General features: G+C 35.3%; 1 protein-coding gene across 5 annotated transcripts in view; it reads left to right on the top strand.

Annotated features, from left to right (window-relative positions):
* The window catches only part of LOC132275388 (histone-lysine N-methyltransferase ATX2), a 45,750-nt gene that overhangs the window by 16,186 nt on the left and 8,026 nt on the right, over window positions 1-21,538 (top strand). For 2 of the 5 annotated variants that reach the window (XR_009470616.1, XR_009470614.1), the window contains exons 17-25: window positions 1,666-1,734; window positions 1,873-2,071; window positions 6,154-6,438; window positions 9,239-9,300; window positions 9,389-9,466; window positions 10,575-10,670; window positions 12,467-12,570; window positions 12,645-12,791; window positions 15,909-16,255. Coding sequence is in view for 1 of the 5 variants with exons in the window: in XM_059776859.1 (XP_059632842.1) it covers window positions 1,666-1,734; window positions 1,873-2,071; window positions 6,154-6,438; window positions 9,239-9,300; window positions 9,389-9,466; window positions 10,575-10,670; window positions 12,467-12,570; window positions 12,645-12,786 (1,035 nt within the window). In the remaining 4 variants the exon portion in view is untranslated. Of the gene's footprint in view, window positions 1-1,665; window positions 1,735-1,872; window positions 2,072-6,153; window positions 6,439-9,238; window positions 9,301-9,388; window positions 9,467-10,574; window positions 10,671-12,466; window positions 12,571-12,644; window positions 12,792-15,908; window positions 21,516-21,538 lie in introns of those variants that run through there. The other 3 variants (XR_009470617.1, XR_009470615.1, XM_059776859.1) reach the window with 2 other exon arrangements.

The raw sequence follows: 21,538 nt of genomic DNA, 5'->3' as shown, positions 1-21,538 counted from the left end.
AGGGATAAAGCATCCCTCCTTATTTCCTCCCCATCTTCCCTTCCCTCCAACCAAACATGGAGGAGTTATTGTATCCCCCCTCTCATCCATTCTTCCCCCATCATTCCCTCCAACCAAACATACCATTATGGATACAGTAGTTTTCTGCATTATTGAAGGTTAAGACTACTGTAGCATAAGGTAACAACTGAATGAAATTTGACACTCGCTAATAGTATGAATTTGACTGTTTTTAGATGACCCAGTTAGCATTTGTAGCCTCAAAATTTCCTATGCTGTTCTAAGTGATTTCTTCGGTTTAGATGGTTAGATTCATACATTTAATATACTTATTATTGGCTTGTTTAGCCATAGCTTTTATTTTAGAAAGTGAAGCCTCTTACTAGTAATGGACCAAAAAAACAAAAACTTTTTAAGGAATATATGATATCTGTGGCCATTTATGTTGGGGTTTGCTACTTCATTAAAAGTGCGATACCTCCTTTTACATTGTTGACCTCCTGTGTTCCTGAAGAAAATAATTTGGTTGGTCATTCCAAGTGCTTGTGTGCTGAGATGAGTGGAATAAACTTGATCCATACTTGCAGCTATCCTTGTGAACAAGGTCATTTAAATCTAAAACATTCATTATTACCTGGATGTGCACATAGTGTGGAAAGTAAAAATGAGAAGCAGAGTTGGGAAATGGAATTAATGGAAACAGGAAAATGATTTAGAATGGAGAATTTAGAGTGGTGTTGGAATCGGAAAGCCATCAATTTTTTATTTTTTTATTGGAGAAGTGTCAAAATAACCGTTTATGAGAATTTTACACAAAGTGTGCATTAATCTTCTCGATATTTTCAGGATGGTTTGTGGTGTCAAAAATATTTTTACAGCAGTCTGCTGGGGCCTAGATGGCGACCAGTCGATCCATGCTATCTTCTATATGATTCCAGCTGGACTTAATTATTGGGGTTGACTTCATTTCAATTTTACATTGCGAATAACCAATTAAATAAATTTTCATTTGTCTTGATTACATTGTTAAAATCTTAGCCTTCTGTGCAGAGGTCTCATCTATCTTGGAAGGGCCAAGGGTGAATATCTAACCCTCTTGGATGTTTTAAAGGAAGTTTACTAAATAGGTTTTAGACATTGTTTGACTGAGGGTGATGTAGAGGTAGTTCTCAATTGGTGTTATAGGCTTTTGGTTTGTGGCATTATGGTCACTTTATGAGAAATAGAATGGATGTCTTCGTAGCATTACAGGCTGATGTAGAGGTAGTTCTCAATTGGTGTTATAGGCTTTTGGTTTGTGGCATTATGGTCACTTCATGAGAAATAGAATGGATGTCTTCGTAGCATTACAGGCTGATGGATTCCTAGATTGGGTAATGAGCAGTCTCATTTCTCCACTAAGAAAGGAGCTTTGTCGATTGTGTTTGTTAGGGACCTTTCGTAACACCCCCTCCCCATCCCTAGAGCCTCGTTTTGATAGGGGTTGTAGGATTGTCTTCTTTGTATCAAGTTATTTTAATTGATACGCTCTCTATAATCACTTGTGAGGGATTCTTCATTCTCCTAATCACTTGGATTATTATTATTATTATTATTTTTTTCTGAATAAAATTTCTTCTCTGCTGTTTCTTATTTAGAAAACTAATTTCCAAATGGTAATTACAGTGTTCAAACAATACTTGTCGTGTAGCATATCACCCCCTTTGTGCACGTGCTGCTGGCTTTTGTGTTGAGGTACCTTGTTCATTCGTTACTTCATTTGTGCCTTTACAAATTTAAACCATATATATATGTATATTATTGGAAAATATTGCACTATATTTTATTTAATTGAATGCTCTTTTTTCATATCTTATTATTTTTTGTTCTTAGCTTGAGGATGAGGACAGACTACATCTCATTTCTTTTGATGAGGATGAGGAGGATCAGTGCATTCGTCTGCTTTCCTACTGCAAAAAGCATAGGAAATCATCTAATGAGCATGCAGCCACTGATGAACGGATAGGATGGATTACCTGTCAATATTCAGACTATGCACCTCCATCTAACCCATCCGGTTGTGCTCGCAGTGGTATGTTATTGTATATTATGTCTTGTTCTTTTATGAGACTACTGTAACTGATCACTTCTCAAGATTGTTAGTGAGATCCATGTGTGGTTGCATCTGTGCATGCTGAGACACGAGACATACTAACAATTGAAGCTTGAAAACTTCAAGTAATTCGCCAGAAACAATTGTACGATTTAATTTGTTTTTATTCATTCTTCTTCTTCTAAAATCTGTTTTCTGACAATTTTATGAACCTCCCTTGAAATTTTAGTTTATATTACCCTTCCATATCAGGTTTGTTTGGTAGCAGTGGTGATGGTAATGATAAAATTACATTCCTAGAATTCGATTGAAAGTCTATAATTTTTGCTGAGTAGTTTTTTATTTTGTTTAACCCTGAATTATTCTTTGCCATTTGTTGACTATTTTTTTGGGGTCCATTCTCCCAATTTCCAGTCAGAGCAATCATTGGCAATGCTTGTCCACATGGACCAACTCCACTTGTTGAAACTAAGAAACCACTCACCAAGTAAAGAATAAGAAAACCCGAATAGAGAAAAAAGTAAAGAGAGAATTGATAATGACATACCAGAAGCGATAAACGTTCACATGGAACGGGGGTTATCTTGAATCCACAAGGAAAAGAAAATTCATTGAGGAATATGATATTTTATTGATAAAATTGATTGATCTTTTCTGCTATTGCAGTATATGTTTTTATAATAAATAAAACCCTAAAACTATAAAGGAAACTAATAGCATAAAAGAAACTAATTGCTTAAGTAAACTAAAAATATAAAGAAACTAATTGTAGAAGGAAATTAAAAACCTAAAATTAAACTCCCTAAAAATTGTACAAAAATAAAAATAAAAATAATATAAAACCTACTAAAACCGTCCTACATTAGTCCCCTTAGCTTTAAAAAAATTTGTCCTTAAATTACTTTGAGACTAATTAGATGGTGAGTCAGTTGCTCATTCTCATGCATTGTCCTGTGGCGAGGGATTGTTGGAATCTTATCTTTTGTCTGTTTGGTATGCGTTGGGTTATGCCTTGTTAGCCTGAGGATTTGATTCGTATTTGGAGAGGATGCCGTGTGAGTAGTGCTGTTCGCGATTATTGGAGAGTTGTACCACATTGTGTCTGGTGGTGCATATGGAAGGAGAGGAATAGTAGAATGTTCGAAGGGAAAGAGTCGTCTATGGCGATTCTGAAACTTCACATCATTCGCTCTATTTTCAGTTACGTGAAGAGGAAGTCTTGTTCCCCTCCCGATGGTTTAATTATTTTTTTCGCTTTTTTGGGGCCTTAAACCCTGGTTCCACTTTTGTATAAGGGATGCGTTCCCCTATTGAACGCCTTTTTAATTCAATTATTACTTATCAAAAAAAAAAAAAAAAATAATAGAAACAAAATTTTATACCATTGAAGACTGAATCGTAATGCGTCAAAAGTTTCTTCCATCCTGTATTTCGCATACAATTTAAAATTTTCATAGACCAATTAGCAGCTGATCCTTGTTGCTCACCTTCGATAGTAGACTTATTTTCCCAACTATTAGGTCCATGAGAAAGCTCATTATGCACAAATTGATCAAACCATATATGATTTCCAACATAACATATTTGACTTGACTTTCCTTTATTATTAGCTCTGCACAACTCACCTTTGAGACAAAGGGTGTGGCCTAGCGGTACCAGACCCCTACTTTCCAAAGGGAGGTCAGGGATTTGAACCTCAGTGGAGGCATGTGTGTGTGAGTACCAACTAGGAAAAAAAAAAAGTTGAGAGAACGTGTGGGCCAACATAGAAGTATGATCCATAACAACTACAATTACATCTTAAGATGCGAACTGAGATTGTTCATACCCAAACTTAAGAGCCAAACCATTACCACCAACTTCGCCAAACTGATGTTCACAACTCTGGACCCAAGAATGAGTGTCATTATGTTCTTCCAAGTCTTCTTCGTGATCCTTCAAAGACGGAACCATGTGATTACTTGGACAAGAATCTCCAAGCCCCACGTTGTATTGCTCATGGTCTTGAACCTCTTGTTCTATTTGTGGTTTTGTTGAACCATCAATTATGTCCTCGAAGGTGGTCTTTGACTCTTGGTTCCGTTCATCTCTCACATTCTTCTCTAATTTATTCAACCCATTAGTTAAGTCTTCGGAGTCGGTCTCCGAAGTATTCTTATCGAGAGCCTTCTCAAGTCATCTTTAATGGATAAAGCATAGACAATCTTATCATCCTCAACTACAAGTGGTGAAACAATAATTTTTTTCTCACAATCAATCTTGTGAGTTTCACTAATTGCTTCTACAAAATTATCACTATTCTCGATGCCATCGTTGAAAAGCTATCTCTCTTTCGCGCAATTTTGATATTGTTGATACAACATTTGATAACTTGGCGTTAAAAATTTAGCAATCAACAACCTTTTCATCTTTCACAATGATTGTATAGGTTGTTTTCCATGCCTCCTATGGTTAGTCTTTACTTGTTCCCAGCATGCTGAAGCACCTTTCTTAAGCATGATTGTTACAACAGGAACTTGCTTGTGTTCGGTTATGTCAAAATACTCGAGAAAGTACTCAACTTCATTAAGCCAATCCAAGACATCCTCAGCACAAAAACTAGAAGCGAAAGTAAGTAAATCGAGTTTTTTTTTTGTGAAACTTACGATTGTCTGGATAACTATAGTTTCTGTCGTGTCCATCCATCACTTCTCGAAATTTGAACTTCTCATCATCAAAAGAATCCGCATAACCTGGAGGCCTACGTGGATATACAGGAACATAACCCATATTCGGTTGGCTGCGAGACACATCATCAGCGTGAACTTGAACTGAATCACTAACTTGGTTGCCACAAATTGCTGCTACGAACCGATCTTGAGTATGCATGGCTGCCCAAGGGGCCTACACTCCCCGATCAACATCGCGAGAGTGGTTGCTGCCATAACGATCACTCACCATCAAACCAGGGTACGACAAGGCTCTGATACCAACTGACGTAGTGGAAGCGATAAACATTCACATGGAATGGGAGTTATCTTGAATCCACAAGATAGGGTACCTTGAATCCACAAGGAAAAGAAAATTCATAGAGGAATACGATATTTTATTGATAAAATTGATTGATCTTTTTTGCTATTGCAGTACACATGTTTTTATAATAAATAAAACCCTAAAACTATAAAGCAAACTAATAACCTAAAAGAAACTAATTGCTTAAGTAAACTAAAAATTTAAAGAAACTAATTGTAGAAGGAAATTAAAAACCTAAAATTAAACTCCCTCAAAATTATACAAAAAATAAAAATAAAAATAATATAAAACCTACTAAAACCGTCCTACATCAGATAATATCATCTTAAAAATTTGTTAAGAGATTGTGAAGTAAATATTTATTAGAAGCAAGGTAGAGAGATTTGACAAGAGAAAGAGAGCTGGGTGTCTTTGTGCACTCTTATATCTATTGTCAATGAGAAAGAATCAATGCACATTCCTCTTTAATTGACATTGAAGTGATTCATCCACATTTAAAATGAAATTGGCAACATCAATCATAAACTCCCAAAATCTCTGTTCTTTTTCTTGTTTGTGATTCTTAAGTGCCAGGGTATTCATTTTATCAATTTGCTGAATATCTCTCTCTATTTTCAGCCTAGTCGCACTCGGTCCTTCTCTACTCTCTTAAAAAGTTTACAATCTAAAATTTTCCTGTAACCTCTTCTGAAACACTTTACAAGATTTTCTCTCTAGAACTTTATAAAAATCTGCACAATGTGATACTAAAGCAACCGCCGAAAACATCAAAAGCCACAATAGCTTCATGCAACAACCATAGCAGAGCTGAGAGTGTGTTTTTCTTTTTAAGAAACCACCGGGGGGAGCGCCGGCCCCCCCCCCCTCTCTGTGTAGAACCTGAAGCAAGTTGGAATATTTTTAAGAAATGCAGGCATGAGTATATATGCATCTAATTGATGGCTGTGTTGGTTGTTATATTTTTTTGCTGTTTATTTGAATTTTTAACTTCTATCTTCCCTATGAATTGGTACATGTATCTTGAATCTATCTTTTCCTTATGTGTGCAGAGCCTTATAATTATTTTGGGAGAAGAGGAAGGAAAGAACCTGAAGCTCTTGCTGCTGCTTCCTTGAAGCGCTTATTTGTAGAGAACAGGCCGTACTTGGTTGGTGGATACTGCCAACGTGCATCGTTGGGCAACACATTATCTTCTAGTGTACTCTTTGGTTCTAAATTCTCCTTTTCCCTTCAAAAGCTAAAAGCTTCTCAGCTTGATGCTCCTAAGAGCATACTTTCTATGGGTGAGAAATACAGACACATGAGGGAGACCTTTAGAAAGAGACTAGCATTTGGTAAGCTCGAGTTTTGCTTTCTTTCAGGTCTTTCTTTTACAAGTATCATGTGTTAATTTTGTTTTTCTTTTTTACGATGTTCTACGTTAACAATGTCATTCTTATTGTGCACTTGCAATATGTTTTTTCATGTATGGTTTCTGCTATGTGAGACTTGCCACTATATGCTTATTAAAAAATTGCATTTATCTGTATTGATATTTCCGGTGGCTTTGTACAAAATTGTTATTGAGTCCTGATTGCTGTTTGGAAAGTCAAACAACCACCTTTTGTGCTGGTGGATAGTATGCGCACAGATCTGATGCTTACAATTTTATGGTTCTTTATTTTATATAGGAAAAGAGTAAATTTTTGTTTTGCAGAAGCTGTAATTAAGGTATGACAAGTGATTTCTAATAAACGAAAAGGGCAATTGATGAAATGTGGCAATGCTCTACGGTATTATTGACGGTGTGTGGGAACGATGTCACTTATGTCACGTGGGACTCCAAAAGTCTGTATGTGGTAGTTCAGGGTAATGGATGAGACAACATTGTTATTCTGTTGTAACAAGTTTCCTCCAATATGATTCAGTATATCATCAGTTAATTAGCCATACTTGAGGCCTTTTCTTTTTTTCCTTTAGAAACCTATGCTCTGAGGCGATTAGAGATATATCAGTCTTTACTCGGTGGGCTTTGACCGTCGCTGGGGACTGTTTCCTTTCCGTTGGCATCAGAATACTAAGATGTTTGTTGGCCTAAGTCAATTTTATTTATTTTAATTAGTTGGCTCATTCCATTTGTTTCTGTTAATGTATTTCTCTTAGTTTGAAAATGCATTAATTCTCATCCAAGATTTTATATTTGTTTAACACTGTTACTTCTGCAACCACCACATTACTTTATTAATGCTACAAACTAAAAAACGGCCACCTTACCAGTACTGGAAATTCAATATCATGCCTTGCCAAGGAAACTCGATTTACCTTAATATCTGTTCCGATCTGTGGAAATATATTTGAACTGTTTCCACCGGTATCATCACTGCCATCGTTGACAGGGTCAGTTTCACTGAAGCCTTGTGTCCACCAAGATCAAAGCTGCCAGCACCTCTTCTGCTACAGCCCGCCTTCATCCTGGACACAATAATAACTAAATTCACAGTAGCATCATAATCAATTTTACTATAATTCAACCAGAGCTGCCTCTTCAACTCACCACCTGGGCTATCAACTCAACCAGTCCTCTTGAGGCTTCTGGAAAGCAATTAACATGATTCAATTTAACTGGAATGGAATTTAATAAAGTTAACTTCAAATCCTCATACCGGCATCATTTTCTCGTATCAGACTACCTTAAAGAAGTCCATTCTGAATCTAGTCAACCCAATATCACGTTCTCTCATAAATTCTCCCTTAATTGAAGTTAAATCTTTTTATACGTTTCAATTTGTGCATAGTTTTAATTTGCAATGGTGGTCTGGTAATACGAGGTGGATCTTAGAGTTAAATTTTTGGAATAGTATAAATAGCTCGTAATGATGTTTGCAGTCATGAAATGCTTCGAAGAACGAAGCTCATGGCATCCTTTCTTTCTTCCTGTATTGATTTAGGCTTATAATCATTTAATCCTTTGTTACTGGGTGGTGTACTAATTAGTAGTTCTCTCTCTCTCTCTCACTCTCTCTCTCTTACACACACACACACACACACACACACACTCCCACACCCGCGCGCGCACGCACACACAAAGGACTATTTGGGTCACTCATTTGAAATATAATATTTTTTTGCTCTCCAAACTTCTGAGAAAATTAATACAGATGATTCATGCTGAAATATTTGCTTATTTCGATTTGTTAGTTTTGGAGAGACAGATGGATCTTTTTTGATAGTTGTGGGACCATGGGTATGACAACTCTAGGCCAAGTGTTTCAACTCATTTTAATGTCCCTCTCTGAAGCTGCAATGGTGTTTCTTACTGTACCACTCAAAGTTGCTTCATTGTTAGACTTTGGTTAGTGTTTTAAAAAACTTGCCCACCCTTAATAAATAAGGGGCTGTTAGAGATCAATGATGTTAGAGACTTATCTACTTCTAACTTTTGACGAAGCAAAAATAAGGAATATGGGATTACTTCTAAGATGATTATCTTATCAAAGGGGCGAGGAATTTGGATGCTCTTCAATATCTTTATAATCACTTAAAGTGGGTGTATATCCAGTTCTTTGTACAATTGGTAGCACCAATTTTATTTATAGAAGTTCTTTTTTCTATTTTTTAATTTTTAATTTTTCCCCCCAACTGATGAATTCCTTCTCTTTTCTAGTTTTATTGCCTTTCTTATTATGTTTCTATCTTTATGTCCTAATTACTTTGATTGGATCTTACTTTGTCTTCTGTTCCTTTTTGTTATAATGCTCTCCTGAGATTACTTTTTTAATAATTTTAATAATTGTAATTTATTTATTATTTTTTTTTAACATTATTTATGCTCTTACTTGGCTGATGAAATCGAATTGCACTTTTTTTCTATTTTGAACATTTTCACGTCTTGTGGTCTTTCCATTAAAGTAGCATACTGTAAATTCATAAAGGTTTTGGATATGCTAACTTATGATATCTTGATTCGTACTCTGTCCCCTGCCCCTCTTCCCCTGGTGAGCACGTAGAAGTAGGAAATTTGTTATTATATAATTAAAATGTTATATTCCTTTTTAATTTTTAATTTTTAATCTATAACAAAAATGTAGTTGATTGATCTAAAGTTTCCTCTATTCAATTTGTTTCTGCTGATTATTGGATTGCCCTTGGCTCCAGGGAAATCTGGAATACATGGATTTGGCATCTTTGCTAAGCACCCACACAGAGCAGGAGACATGGTAACATGATTTGATTAAGACAAGAATCTTAGATCTTTCTAAAAATTTGTAGCATCTGGTATATGTAATAAATTTTATTTCTTTGTAGGTGATTGAATATACTGGCGAACTTGTTAGACCCCCAATAGCTGACCGACGAGAACACTTGATATACAATTCGCTAGTGGTGAGTTGTTTAAATATATTGTGGGTTGTGTTCTTTAATATGTATGCAGTCATGGTAGCACCTTCTAAATTATTATTATCTGCATTCATCAGAGCACTACTTGCATGAACGCAATTTAAGAAGTCCCTTTATGCATAGAACACCAATTGTTTAGATGGATGGCTTTTGCTGACACTTGAGAGCAACTAGCAATCAAAAACCTATATCTATATGTGTGTGGTTTTAGTCTGTTTACATGAGAAAAGGGTTGCATCAACTTGGTTTTTATGTCCTTAATTGTTTCATTTTGATTGTGTTGCTTTTGAAATTTATGGCTTCTATCAAGGTTAAGTATTTTGAGTTTACTCACATTTCATATTATGCTTGGAGTTAATGACTAATGGTGCTTAACAAAAATGAATTGGAGTTGGTAACTTCTGGTAAATAATTAAAATCACTGCAAATTGCCAAGTAGCACAGTTTTTTTAGTGCATTATACAGCTGATATGAACTTTGGTGCTCAAAAGGTGCTCTGCTTGATCACTTAACGATTTCTCCAAGGGAGTCTATATATAGCGGTGCAGTTGGCTTGGACCATGCTAAACCTCATGTGAATCCAGTCTTTGCTCAAACTTTTGAGCTTGAGTCTGACGATTTTAAGTGTCTGGATCCATGCTCTCTGCTGTTTAAAATCCAACCACGGATGTGACTAAGCTTCCTTTAATGCTACATAACTTTTACTAGAAGGAAGGTGTAAAATGGCAATTGTGCAACATCTATTGTTGAAACATAAAGCTTAACTCTGCAACTGCCTTATAAAACTTTACAATGGAAACCTACAACTATAGTTAATGATGGTTTAGTTGAATCATATGCTCCTAGATTGGTGGACTGTATTGTTATTTTTTCTTTCTTTTTTTACTCTTGCTATATTTGTAGCGCTCTCTGGTGAATTTGTCTTGCTGGGTAATTTTTAGAATGATATTGCAAATTTATTTGGACGGCAAATTCTTCTCTTGTAGTAGCTGATTTTTATTGATGTTTTAGAAGTGTCATACTCAAAATCGACATATAGAGCATGAATCTGAAGTGTGGTTTGAAAGCATGTTTAACAATATTTCAATTGCAGGGGGCTGGGACTTACATGTTCCGAATTGATGATGAGCATGTCATTGATGCCACAAGGGCCGGAAGCATTGCACATTTGATTAATCACTCATGTGAAGTATGTATTATCAACTGCTGCTTACTTATTTAGTGTATTGCTTAATTAGAACGTGTTTTCTGAAATGTTTCTTCATTGTTCAGTTAGATGTTAAGTTCCTGCTAGTTAAGTAATTTGTAAACTACTTGTCAAAGAAACCTTGAAGTTCCACATATACCTGAAACTCTTTAATATGTTTGTATAACTTGAAATATCATTGCAATCAATCATTTCTTTATGTTGCAGCGATCTACAGTGAATTGTAGCAAATATGCTACTAAGTTGGGCTCTATATATAAATTTTTTATTTCCAACTTATGATATATTGTAGTTTAACCTTGATGATCTTCTTGGCGGACCTTATAAATTTTGATGCACCTTTTTGAACATATTTCAGGCTTAAAATGTGATTAGGAGCTATGGTCTCTTAGACCATATGCACAAATAACAACATAAGTCATCAGGCTTAGCCATTCTATGTGATTGAAAAGGAGAATCTTTGGCATTATTTACTAATAGTATTAGCTAAATCAAAGTTCATATATTATTTTAGAGTCCATAATAATAATAAAAAATATAGAATATGATTGATGTGCTTATCTTGACTGTTAATAGCTAAAAAGCATCTGCTTAATGGTTTCAAAAGCACTTCATTGAAGGTGCGGTTCACAATCACTGGATCAATAACGAACATTAAAAAAAATAAAAATAAAACAGAAAATGAATACAATATTTATCATTTACGTGGTTTGGCAAGTTGTCTCGAGAGGATATCAGATCCATGGCTACTTTGTATTAAAGTTGCAGAAAATCATGCCCCCCCCCCCCTCAATTTCTACAACTAAAACCCATATTTTGTAAGACACTATAGAACCGTTGCAGAGGACTACTCATACTCAATTGCCCACTATATTTGGGTTGTTTGGAAAGCAGACCCTATTTACAAAAAACAATAATCAAATAAATGCTCGACTCTCTCATCTTATATTCTTCCTTTTATTCTTCTTTTTTATATTTTTATTTCTTTCTTCTTCTTCTTTTTTTATTTTTATTTATTTTTTTATTTTTAAAGAAAGTTAGGAAGTCAGACAGATTTCCAAAATCAAATTTATAGAATCATCCAAATTTGATTGTATATAGTAGGCTAACTTCTGAAATCCATGATAATAATTTTACTTTGATGTTTTCATAATTACATCTGCAGTAGTTCCCAATTCTTTACTAATATTTTATAGCATGGATGGGTTTGTGGGCCTCAAATGCATTCACATACTATTTTATTTGGACTACCTTTTCAAATAAGTAGAATACATTTTTATTTCCAAGCATTTTTATAAATTTCTGAATTTTTCTCCATTCCCATTATATTTACGGAAATTTTTTGATACTTTTATTGCAATCTTGACTATCAACATATTGTATACTCATCTTGTTATGATGTTTTACCCAGCTTCCATTATTTATTTGACACATTACTATCAATGTGAAATTTGTTTCAATTTTTTTATTGAACCTTAATTGTAATTTTCTATATTTTTTTTTTTGGCTTCCGTAGAAATGTGAATCCCATTTTCCCTTGTTCTGGTTAATTGCCTCAAACTCTTTTAGTTCCATTTGCTTTCTGGTATTTGATCGACCATAGGGCATATTCTACCCATATCAAATTCATTCTCTTGAATTGTAACGTAAAAAGCTCATAGAAGAGGAGCTGATATTGCAATATTGCATGTATTTATAGTACTCTGAAACTATATGAAGGTATAGTATTACAGCTTCGTGGATCATTGATTTTTACTAGTCTGTTCCATTTCTTGCAGCCAAATTGCTATTCAAGAGTTATAAGTGTCAATGGCGATGAGCATATAATTATATTTGCCAAAAGAGATATTAAACAATGGGAAGAACTGACCTATGATTACAGGTTTTCCTCTAAACCATGCTCTATATTCTCATTGTCTGATACTGTGTGTACTTACTTCTTGATTTAAATTGCAGATTTTTTTCAATTGATGAACAACTTTCATGTTATTGTGGCTTCCCAAGATGCCGGGGTGTTGTTAATGACATAGAGGCAGAGGAACAAGTAGCAAAGCTATATGCACCACGCAGTGAATTGATTGAATGGAGAGGAGAATGAGATAGGTTAGCACGGTTCTTGATCTTTTGGGTTCTTTAATATTTTTAATGTTATGGGTTCCTAGTGCTGATGTGCTGCTTGTTTAAAATGTGCTTCTTGAAACATTTCTTGTCTAGAGTTGGGATATTGGTATGCTGCATTGGATTCTTTTTTCTTATCTTCTTTGAAACAGTCAAATTGAAGCACAGAAACAATTGGAAATGAAAGATTAATGAGGCTCTAAGATGATTACGTTCTGAGTGAGCTAATCGTAAATTGTACACAAAATTTATGTGTGAATACAAATAAAAAAATAATTTATTGTTATGATACATATGCATATCATATCTTGTGACGAATAATCATTTTGTATGATTCATCACACAGTGTAAGTTTATAAATGTAGAAGTCGTCAAATCTAAACACGTCATGGAAAGGAGAGCAGTGGAATTTATATATATATATATATATATATATATATATATATATATATATGTATGTATGTATGTATGTATGTATTGGCTGTCGAAACCCACATAAAGCCATGTGGCTCAACAGTTCCTTGAAATAAGAGGATACATGACACCCACCTTGGAATCTCAGACTGAAGAGAGATTCTTTTCCATGTCGCACAAGACAGCTAAGATATGCCAAGATGCTAGTTAGTACCGACAGCTGTATGAGAATAGTTTGGAGCTACAGTTTGCGACTTTGCTCTGAGCCATAGTTTGGCAGTCTTCAGCCAACTGATTGACCCGATTGTCGGTGTGGCTTGACTTTAGCGTGCAATGTAGTTCAGGATCACAATATATACCCTTATATATTGTGTAACATTATGGCTGTCACATTTATGGTGTGGCACCATATCTCAGAAAAAAAAATACACATTTTGTGTGTTTTTGCTTGTTGATTATGCTAATTCTTTAATCCTGTTCACTGTGTAATGTATGTGCCTTACAATCTTATAATTTTGCAACAGTAGTATATATTGCAGTATAATATGGCCGTACTGTACCATAATTCATATTATTATGACATAATCATCAATGTGTTTTCTAAAGGTAGGATTATCTTTTCAAGGAAAGTGTACTTCATCAATGTATTTTGTTGCTTTTCACAGTCCCAGTTTCAACTCAGAACGTGCTAGAAGAGTTATAGAATGACTTGCTTTGGGGAGTATTGGAGATAGGGTTTAAATCTCATTTGGTGGTGTAAGATATATGGCTTGTTCTCTTGCGAAATTGGACAAGGAAGTATTAAACCAAGTGCTGTTGAAAAAAGGTTTGTACGGAGCAGGAATAACCTTTGGAGTGAGAGTGGTTCAAAGGAACTATGACTTTGAGAGGTGATGTGTTATGCAGAAGAGTGGAATGATTTCTCCAAGCATATTGGGTGTACAATGGGGATTAGTTGTCGATTCAGCTTTTAGCTTGATCGATGCTGTGGGGAGGATCCTCTCAAATGGAAGTTTTAGAATCCTTTAGAAATTGCTATAGATGACAAAGGCCCTTGTTTCTAACAATTTTAGGGTTACACAGGGAAAATGGTTTATGATATTCATTTGATAATAGCTTTGCAGGATTTGGTGGTAGTGGTAATCAATGCATTTTATATATTGGTATATCTTGGACTGTGAATGTGAGGGTGGAGAAATTGAACGTTAAGAGTTGTCACGAAAGGCAACAAGTACTGCTGTTCAAATACCTTGATGGAAAAGCAGCTTGCCTTCAAAATGGAAGAGGGCAAATAGAAATGGAAGAGGGCAAATAGAACTTTGCTTTTACTAGAACTAATTGGACATTGGTCTTTCAGTGGTTTAGTGTATACTTGTTCCACAGTTCCACTCTGAATATTTTTGCAAGTAAAAATAAACAATTGATGGTATTATTTTAGTTACTTAAATTGTCATGATTCTGCACCAAAAAAAAAAAAAGAAAAGAAAAAGAAAAAGAAAAAAAGATTTAAAACAAAAAATTAGGTGATGCAATTTATTAGTAATACCAGGAGTTGGTCAAAAGTTTCGAGTAGACAAGTTAGACTATAATGTTTATGCCATTAAGGATATGAGAGATATTTTCTCAGGAAGTTACAGATCTTCTGCTCTGTTCTACAAAGAGTTATACTATGATGTGATATAGGGCCTAATAAATCCACTTGTGAAGTCTTTATTCTAAGGAGATGATAAACAGCTAATTCATGTTTATTCCCTTGACGAAATTTTGAATTTTAGGAAGGTGCATCATGCGTGGCAGCTGTAAGTTGAAAAAATTCTCATCCTTAATTCCATCTAGAATTTTTTTTTTTGGTTTTTCTAATTGATTAATGAGATTAATTACATTAACCACACCTGCATTCAAAGGTTTCTCCCAATTAAAGGAAATGAAAAAGCACTTTAAAAGTAACAATTGTTTGGATACTGGAAAGAGCAGATAGAAGAAAAGAGAGAATAATCATTTGCAATGCTAGCTATCCAATCTATGGGTGAAACCACCTTCACCACCATCAACAATCACTTCCCCTAAAACCTTGGCCATCTACACTACTACCTCTGAAAAAGGAAAAAGAAAGGACATGCAAGTGGTACAGAATACCCAATTACATAGCAAAAGGAAATAATTAAAACAATATAAAATGCCATATTATATTTGACATCTATATTTGCAGACTCATCCTTTTTGCTAAATGGGCAAAAAGTTGGTAATTGAATTGGAGAACAATCACGGTAAAAGATTAAAAAATATTACTCTAGAAGCATTAGGGTGGTGAGTGATGTGTCAACAGTGAATCTTACAACCACGAACCCTGCCCATTGATTTCCCACATGTTGAAATGGTGTTTGCTAAACCTGCCGATATTGACATTTTCATTGTCATAATTGTGATAGTGTCCTTCAGATCAACTCTTTGTGCTTGCGCTTCTCTCCTCTTTTCAACTTTTTAGTTGTCTTTTCTTAGTTGGCTTCCATCTCTTCCTACGTGTCCACTTGTGTTTATTCAAAATCATTTTTTTTCTCCTGCCAATTATCTCATGACTGATTCATCATTTCTCCTGCCAATTATCTCATTACTGATTCATCTTCAATATACTGCTTTTGCTGGTTCCTTTCTCCTTATACTGATAAAATTTTAATCTTCATTATGCAGAGGTTTTCCATTGTTGATATAGGTCATTGTGAGATCCTTTCCTTCGGAGAAAAACTGTTCCTCACAACAATCTGCTGCTTGTTGCCTGCTGTTTGGTCATGGCAGATGTGACTAGCACTCCAGTTCTTATAATTTTCTCCGATTCTTTTCTTAAGGCGCCAAAAGTGGTTCCGCTTCTTTTTCTTAAGCTGATTCCTCTTCTAAGCGTGAACATAACAAATCAATAAATGTGTTGTTTTTAACGTTAGCAAGATTCTCAATATAGGAAGGTTCACTTTGTCTTCACATTGATGGTTGACAATGTCAGGAATGGTTATGGAAAAAGCTACGATGGGGGTGCTCTCAACGTGAGTATGCATTGAATCTGTAAATCACTGTAAAAAGTTGAGAATGCTATAAATGAAATAACTGCCATTGTATCTGCCCAAAAAAAAAAAAAAACTGCTATTGTAATTTATATAGTGTCAATTTGGTACAAATTCCAATGGCGTAATTTTTCGTGTTCCTATATCATTTTCCACTTTAATTGATAAATTGCTCAAATAGAGGATTAGCTCTTCACGTTTCGTGTTGATCCTTCATGTTGACAATAATCTATTTGTGATCAGCCTTATTACCATCCAAAGCTAGTCGTGTCCTACATTTTGTTCCTTTTGTAGAATTGTAAAAATGGCTGGGCCATTCCGACAAAATGGAGGCGTGAGTTTGGCCCAGGCCCATCATGCTCTCTTGATTTCTGTCCTGGCTGGAACGTCCTGATCTGAAAATTCAAAACAATGTCAAGGTCCTTTTATATCTATTTTGTTTTTAGAAGTATTATCTAATGTTAGTATAATTTTGTCTAATACGCCTTGGGATGCATGCTCATTTGTTATGTTTGGTTGGAAGGAACTAGGAAGGATGGAAGAGAGGGGTAAAAGAAGCTTCCCTTGTTTGGTTGGAAGGAAGGGAAGAGAGGAAGGAAGCAAGGAGGGAAGCATCCTTCCTAACCTGCCCAAAATTGGGTGGAAGAGAGGAGGGATAGACAGGAAAACTAATCTATAAATATAAAATACCATTTTTAGCTTTCAATTATCTTCAAAATTATAAAAACTCTCATTCCCTTTCTTCCAATTAAACAAAATAAGGAGTCACATTGTCCATCCTTCCCATTATCCTTTCCATCCAACCAAACAAAATGTGAGGGATACGACATCCTTTCCCCTTTACTTCCATCAATTTTTCCATCCCTCCTACATTAGCTTGACTTCCCTTATAATTGGGCTGGGATCAAAATCACCGTAAAAGAAAGGGAAAATTCTTTCTTAGTGCTACTCTTACACCTAAAAGACAATAAAGTCCTAAAAAAATTTATTACGACAAACAACTCCTACTTTTGTAATTTATTTCCACCAAAGTTCAAATTTTATTTTATTTTCCAAGATTACCCTTATTATTAAAGTACCAATCGTCTTCAAAGATGCGAATTGCAGCGTTTGGCAGGATTGCAACGTTTGTTGCTTTCATCGGAGAATAATCAATCCAACAAGCTCCCCTCTTTTTTTGTGTAACTATCCAACAAGCTCCCCTCCTTTTCACAGTCTTCCCATTTTTTGTGCAACAATCCAACAAGCTTCCGTCTTGGCTCTTATGGTGTTCGAGTCTCTTTCTTCTCTTCCCGGCAACGTCAACTGGATGAAGAACACCCTCATTGGTGTATTGTTGCTATATTGTTATCCTTCACCCTCTCCGAGAACGGCAATGCCCTGTCCAACTCGGCACCTCTGTCGATGTTGACCGGAAAATTCAAAACCACAAAGAATGGTAAACTAGTGATCGGTTCTTACCCTAAAACCAGCTTTCTTATCTGATGTCTTTGAGGAATGTTTCACTCCCAAATGAACAGAAAACGACGGGCTGTGCCCGAAATTGACCTAACCACTTGGCCCATATCTCCTCGAGCACGCGGTGGGTGGCAGGAGATGATCGGACCGGCCAAATTGAGAGGCTAATGGTGGAAACAATTGTTGTCCAAAGTCAATGAAGACAAAATGGGGTTTGAGTTGGGACAAGAGGGTCTTAATTTGGGGTTGCATTTGGTCCAAAGCAAATCTTGAAGAGTTCAGAGGTCAAGGGTGCCATGTCAGCGGTCTTGTGGAGGCCGGATTGAGGGATGATTTTGGTGATGGGAGTGAGGTGGAGGGTGTTCTTGATCCGGTCTGGTCGACATTTTTGCTTGATTCTTGCCGGATCGTCTCTGTTCGTTGGTCCCTTGTTATTTTCTACACCTTCCTATCCTTTACAGTACGTGTAACCTATACTAGCGATGCACCCAAACATTAATGAAATTTACTTAACAAAAGCAAACCTTAATAATATGGGTAATCTTGTGGAAAAAAATTAAATTTGAACTTTGATGGAAATAAATTGCAAAAGTAGGACTTATTTGTCCTGATAAATTTTTTTAAGACTTGATCGTCTTTTAGATGTAAAAGTAGGACTTGGAAGGAATTTTCACTACAATAAATTATTGTTTAGTGTACTATCCATTCTTTGCCTAAAAAATATGTTGTTCTTTTCAAATGACCTAATTTTCATCTTAATTTACGTCAAATAAAATGTTAAATATTGTACCTTATAATTTTTAATAAGCCATTTTGCACTTCTCTTTTTATAAAACCCTTTTAAGGTACATTCATAACTTAAGTTTTGGGCATCTTTTTATATAGGGTAAAATGTGTAGTAGTTTGTAATTTAAATTGATTGGGGGTGGTGGTTTTTCAGTTTATTGTGTTGTTACTTGTGAGTAATGTTGTTTTCCTCTGGCATCTTAATGTGCATTTTTTTTTTTTTGATAAGTAAAATTTATTGAAAAGCGCTCGAAAGGGGAGCGAAACAAGGACAAACACGAGGCAAAAAAACGCCTCAAGCCTTTAAAGAGGCCAAAAAAACAACAATCTCATCCAAAGAACGAAAATCTCTCCTAGAAACCCAACAAAAAAGGGTGGAAATAATATATAACTTAAGCATAGAGATAGGCTTCTCCTGTCCATCGAAATATCTCCGACTTTTCTCAAGCCAAATGCACCACCAAATACAAAGAGGCGTAGCTCTCCAAGCGTCCCGAATGAGAGCCCCCACAGAAAATCCTCTCCAAGCCTCAATCTAGAGGATCGAGGCATAACCCATGGAATTCCAAACAACCGAAGCATCAAATCCCAGCAACCCCTAGCCATGTTGTAATGAAGCAAAAGGTGATCAACAGTCTCCTTATCTCGCTGGCACAAATAACATTGATTAACCACTACCTGATTTCTCCTCCTCAAATTATCCTGGGTTAAAATCCTACCCAAGACAGAGGTCCAAGCAAAGAAAACCACCTTGAGGGGAGCCTTGGAGCGCCAAATAGACTTCCAAGGGAAATAACCTCCAGAGCCAGCTGTAAGACACCTAAAGAAAGACCTCACCTCGAAGCAACCCTGAGGATTAGGATTCCAAAGCCAACAATCAGAATCCCTGGCTGTAATTGTCTGGCGGTACAATAAATCCCAAAAATGGGTGACCTCCTCAATTTCCCAGTCGTGAAAATGCTTCCTAAACAGAACATCCCAAGTCAATCTCCCGTTATCAAGATGATAACAGTCAATCACCAAGGCCTGCCTATGGGAAGCAATCCTGTAGAGCCGTGGGAAAGCGAGCGCAAGAGGAAGTTCCCCACACCAAATATCCTCCCAAAATCTAATCCTCCTACCATCCCTGATCCGAAAACGAACATGTTTGCAAAAATCATCCCACCCCTTTCGAATTCCAGTCCAAAAATCATCTTAATGTGCATTTTCTGAGGCCTCTTCATTTAAGTTCATGGAATTTTCAGTTTATTGTTGAAAATTTACCTAATTTGTTTTCTGTGGCTGTACTAGGTATTAGGTAGTTGGGAATCTATGTCATCTAATCTGAAAATTTTATACTTTGTGCTTTACCATAAGTTTTGCTTTCATTTAGTCACACAGTATCCAGAAGAAGAGATGCAATGTGGCCTATTCATGTGTCAAATCGGTGAGCCTCATGGTGATGGTGACATTTAGTTACACTGAGCTTCCTTAACTCGACTCAATAATGCATTTTCTAAATTATTTGAGTCGGCTTCAGGAATCTTATTTTTTCATTCCACTCTGAGGCCATAGTCTAACTCAAATGACATCTTACCATTTCTTTCCTTATATTTTTAGGATTCATGTTCATATTGGTCCTTCCAAAACTCTCAAACTATTTAACACAACCCTCCTTTTTTTCAGACTTGGGACAAGTTCTGTAAAAATAAGGCACTTGTATTGTCAGGTAATTAAAAAAAAAAAAAAAAAAAAAAAAAAAAAGAAGTAAAAATAAAGCACTAAACATGACATAGGCGGAGTAATAATCAATTCCCCCCTCCGATGATGGTGAATACTGCTCAACGATTTTTGTAGATTTTATTTATTTAAAATTTAAAATGCCAATTTTACCTTTGATATAGCTATTTTATTTTAATTTCTATTTCAAAAGTATTAAAAGACAAAATAAGTAAATTATCAATAGGAAGTTTTTAACGAGGAAGGTCAATGTAATTTTTAAAGAATGGGGAACACGTAATTCATCGATTCCCAGGGAGGTCAGTGTAATAACCTACTAATTAATGATTTATCCTTTCTTGCATCATTCATTCATATTTTTTACTTTCTGCAAAATTAATGGTTGTATCGAATTATATAACTAATAACTTATTTTGGGAATTCGATCTAAATTTCAAGCACACACATGGTCAAAAATGAATGCGGAAATTTACACTCACCTCCCCTGAGGTATAGTAATTAAATGGGGATCTCCTGTTGATTCAAAAATTATACCACATACCCTATGAAAAAACATTTTGTTGGACAACCTTTAGAGGGAGCGTGATTTTGCCTCTTTGGCCTTGGTGGTTAATATAGGATTTTAGTTAAAAAGAGTTAATAAAGTGAGAAGACTTGGGAAATCTAGTATTTTAAAATTTAAATTATTAAACATAAACAAATTCTGTCCTTCGACTATTAAATGTTAATGTAGAAGAGGAATGTATTACAAAGTACTAATTTCAGGGTTGGTCAGTATAATTTTTGAAACAAGGAAGACACCGTATAATTATACTATACTTCATAATTTACCAAATAAATATTGTAATTATACTATAATTCATAATTTACCAAATAAATATTGTTAAAGGACCTAGTTTCGTACCTATTTTTTTCTACCTTGGCAAGAAACATACACTCACACACCCACTTTACCCCTACGGGGAACTTTAATTCCTGAAGTGTCTTCGTTTTGATAACTAGGAGGGAACAGAAATGAGAGGATAGCATTATTTATGAGAGAAAATAAAAAAAATGAGAGGGACACTGCTAACCTCTCCTTGTATTTGGATAACTTGTGAGAGAAAAGAAAGGAAAAGAAAATGATAACCTTTGACCATGTTTGGGAGAGATAGAGGAGAGAAAAAAAGAAAAAAAAGAGGAATGCTTTGTTTTATTTTGTTAATGGTAAGGCAAAAACAGGAATTCACTTTTTATTAAAAAAAAAAAAAAAAAAAAAAGGGAACAAAACCGGTGATTACTAACTCCTTATCCTTTCCCTCT

This window comes from Cornus florida, unplaced genomic scaffold, assembly GCF_030987335.1.
Source record: "Cornus florida cultivar Cherokee Brave unplaced genomic scaffold, ASM3098733v1 CherokeeBrave_3.0.0_Hap2_Chr09, whole genome shotgun sequence".
NCBI classification, from domain to species: domain Eukaryota; kingdom Viridiplantae; phylum Streptophyta; class Magnoliopsida; order Cornales; family Cornaceae; genus Cornus; species Cornus florida.
This window is presented reverse-complemented; position numbering and strand designations above follow the sequence as displayed.